The sequence below is a fragment of the Oryzias melastigma genome, unplaced genomic scaffold (assembly GCF_002922805.2).
Source record: "Oryzias melastigma strain HK-1 unplaced genomic scaffold, ASM292280v2 sc00231, whole genome shotgun sequence".
NCBI classification, from domain to species: domain Eukaryota; kingdom Metazoa; phylum Chordata; class Actinopteri; order Beloniformes; family Adrianichthyidae; genus Oryzias; species Oryzias melastigma.
Genome location: NW_023416884.1, coordinates 623141 through 625079, shown reverse-complemented (window position 1 = coordinate 625079; position 1939 = coordinate 623141). Strand labels below are relative to the sequence as shown.

The window sequence follows — 1939 nt, the reverse complement described above, 5'->3', positions numbered from 1 at the left end:
AACTTTAAAAAAGCCTAAATTAACCACAATAGTTAGCCTGTAGCTGAAATATTAGCTAAGCTCCAAAATGGACTAAAAAAATCTTAGTGAATGCCAAAATAGTCCAAAAAGCTAGCAGAATGCCATTTTTTAAAATGTAAATCCCTAACGTTTTGGCATAATTATGAATAATAAAAAGGGCCGTATTAAAGTACCCAGAGGGCCGGATCTGGCCCCGGGTAATTATATCCGGCCCCCGGGCCTTGACTTTGACACATGTGATTTAAAGTAATGACTAATCGACTATTAAGTTAGTCGTCGACTATGTTAATAGTCGATTAGTCGGCGATAAGTTGACTAATTGTGGCAGCTCTATTTTGATCCGCCGTTCCTTCCAATGACTTGTGTCCATGTAAACGCAGCTACTCATGTGTTCCTTCTCTGTTTGGGCCTTTAGGATGATATCTTGACCGTCATCCGCAGAGTAGATGAAAACTGGGCAGAGGGAATGCTGGGAGATAAAATTGGAATTTTTCCCATCTCATATGTGGAGGTAAGAAGGCAGATCTTTTGTTTTGTTGTTGTGTACATTTTACTGTAGCCGCTGGTGTTTCTGTGTGCACTCATGCTGCACTCCGATATGAAAGCCAGCTTCTCACAAACAAAAGACAAACTAACTTTTCAAGAACTACAAATCCTCTGCGTCACCCTGACTTCCGCTATGTCACACTTTGGTGAAGAAAAACGAGTTTTGTTGGGATTCTACACTGGATTTTTATGCATTTGTGCTTTAGAAAACTCCTCAACTGAATTTGTCACACCTCACACCGACATTTCCATATTTGACACATGTATTTAGTGAAAAAACAACATATTTTTGGATTTGCATGTGATTCATTGTCTGTGCTGAATGGAAATTAAACATCTCGAGTTTAAAAAAAAAAGCAAATAAAAGCACCCTGTGGTTAACTGAAACTTTGAGAAACTTTGACCTTGCAGTTAGTCACACATGATGGCATTATGGAGCCTGAAAGTGTCTCAGACTTGGCTGCTTGGCTTCTAAGCATCAGCTCAGCCAGAGAATGAAAAGGCCTTTTCATGGATGGCTCTCTATGCGTGTCCACGCTCACTGTTCAGCTGTTTTGGGTTTACTTCAGTCGCTTTCATACAGCTTTTACTTCATTTAGGAAACACAACGCTCTGTCTTTGTCCCCCTCACCTACTAATTTACAAAACAGCCTCAAAAGTGGATTATTCCTCTTCTTATGTACGCTTTCACAGCATTCTGACATCCTACAGCCAAAGGAGACATGACTCCTGAGACCTTTTATCGGCAAAACGTGTTCTATCCAAAAAAATCCTCCACAGAAAGAAAGAAGCAAGACAGCAGTGAATTTGTGGAACACATTTACTCTGTACCAGCTCAGTGGCCTTGTGGTAGAGTGTCCGCCCTGAGATTGGAAGGTCGTGGGTTCAAATCCCGGCCGAGTCATACCAAAGACTCTAAAAATGGGACCCAGTGCCTCCCTGCTTGACACTCAGCACTAAGGAGATGGACTGGGGGGTTAAACCACCAAATGGTTCCCGAGCGCGGCTGTGTCTGCAGCTCACCGCTCCCCCAGGGGATGGGTCAAATGCGGAGAACAAATTTCACACACCGAGGTGCGTGACAAATAGTGGGACTTTAACTTTAACTTTACTGCAGATACTTTCAAAGCACAGCAGTGGCCTGAAAATGACTTTTTAAGACATTTAGGTTGTGGTATTTTGGTTAAAAACTTCATAATCATAATTAAAGCACTACTGGGAACGTTTTTTAAATGAAGAGGTTGTCATAGGAGGACTTTAAACCTACAGTCACTTAGAATCAAACACAGTTTCCTGCAGCAGTTGACCTGTTGAAATACCACCGATCGTCTTTTGATGTATTATAAAAGTGTTCCTAGTGGTCTTTTAATCA

The 1939-nt window shown here is 41.5% G+C and overlaps 1 protein-coding gene across 1 annotated transcript in view; it reads right to left on the bottom strand.

Annotated features, from left to right (window-relative positions):
• Positions 1 to 1219: 1219 nt before the first annotated feature.
• The window catches only part of LOC112139541, a 2872-nt gene continuing 2152 nt past the window's right edge, over positions 1220 to 1939 (bottom strand). Inside the window, exon 4 of the mRNA XM_024262359.1 lies at positions 1220 to 1272. Coding sequence (XP_024118127.1) covers positions 1220 to 1272 — 53 coding nt within the window. The remainder of the gene's footprint in view (positions 1273 to 1939) is intronic.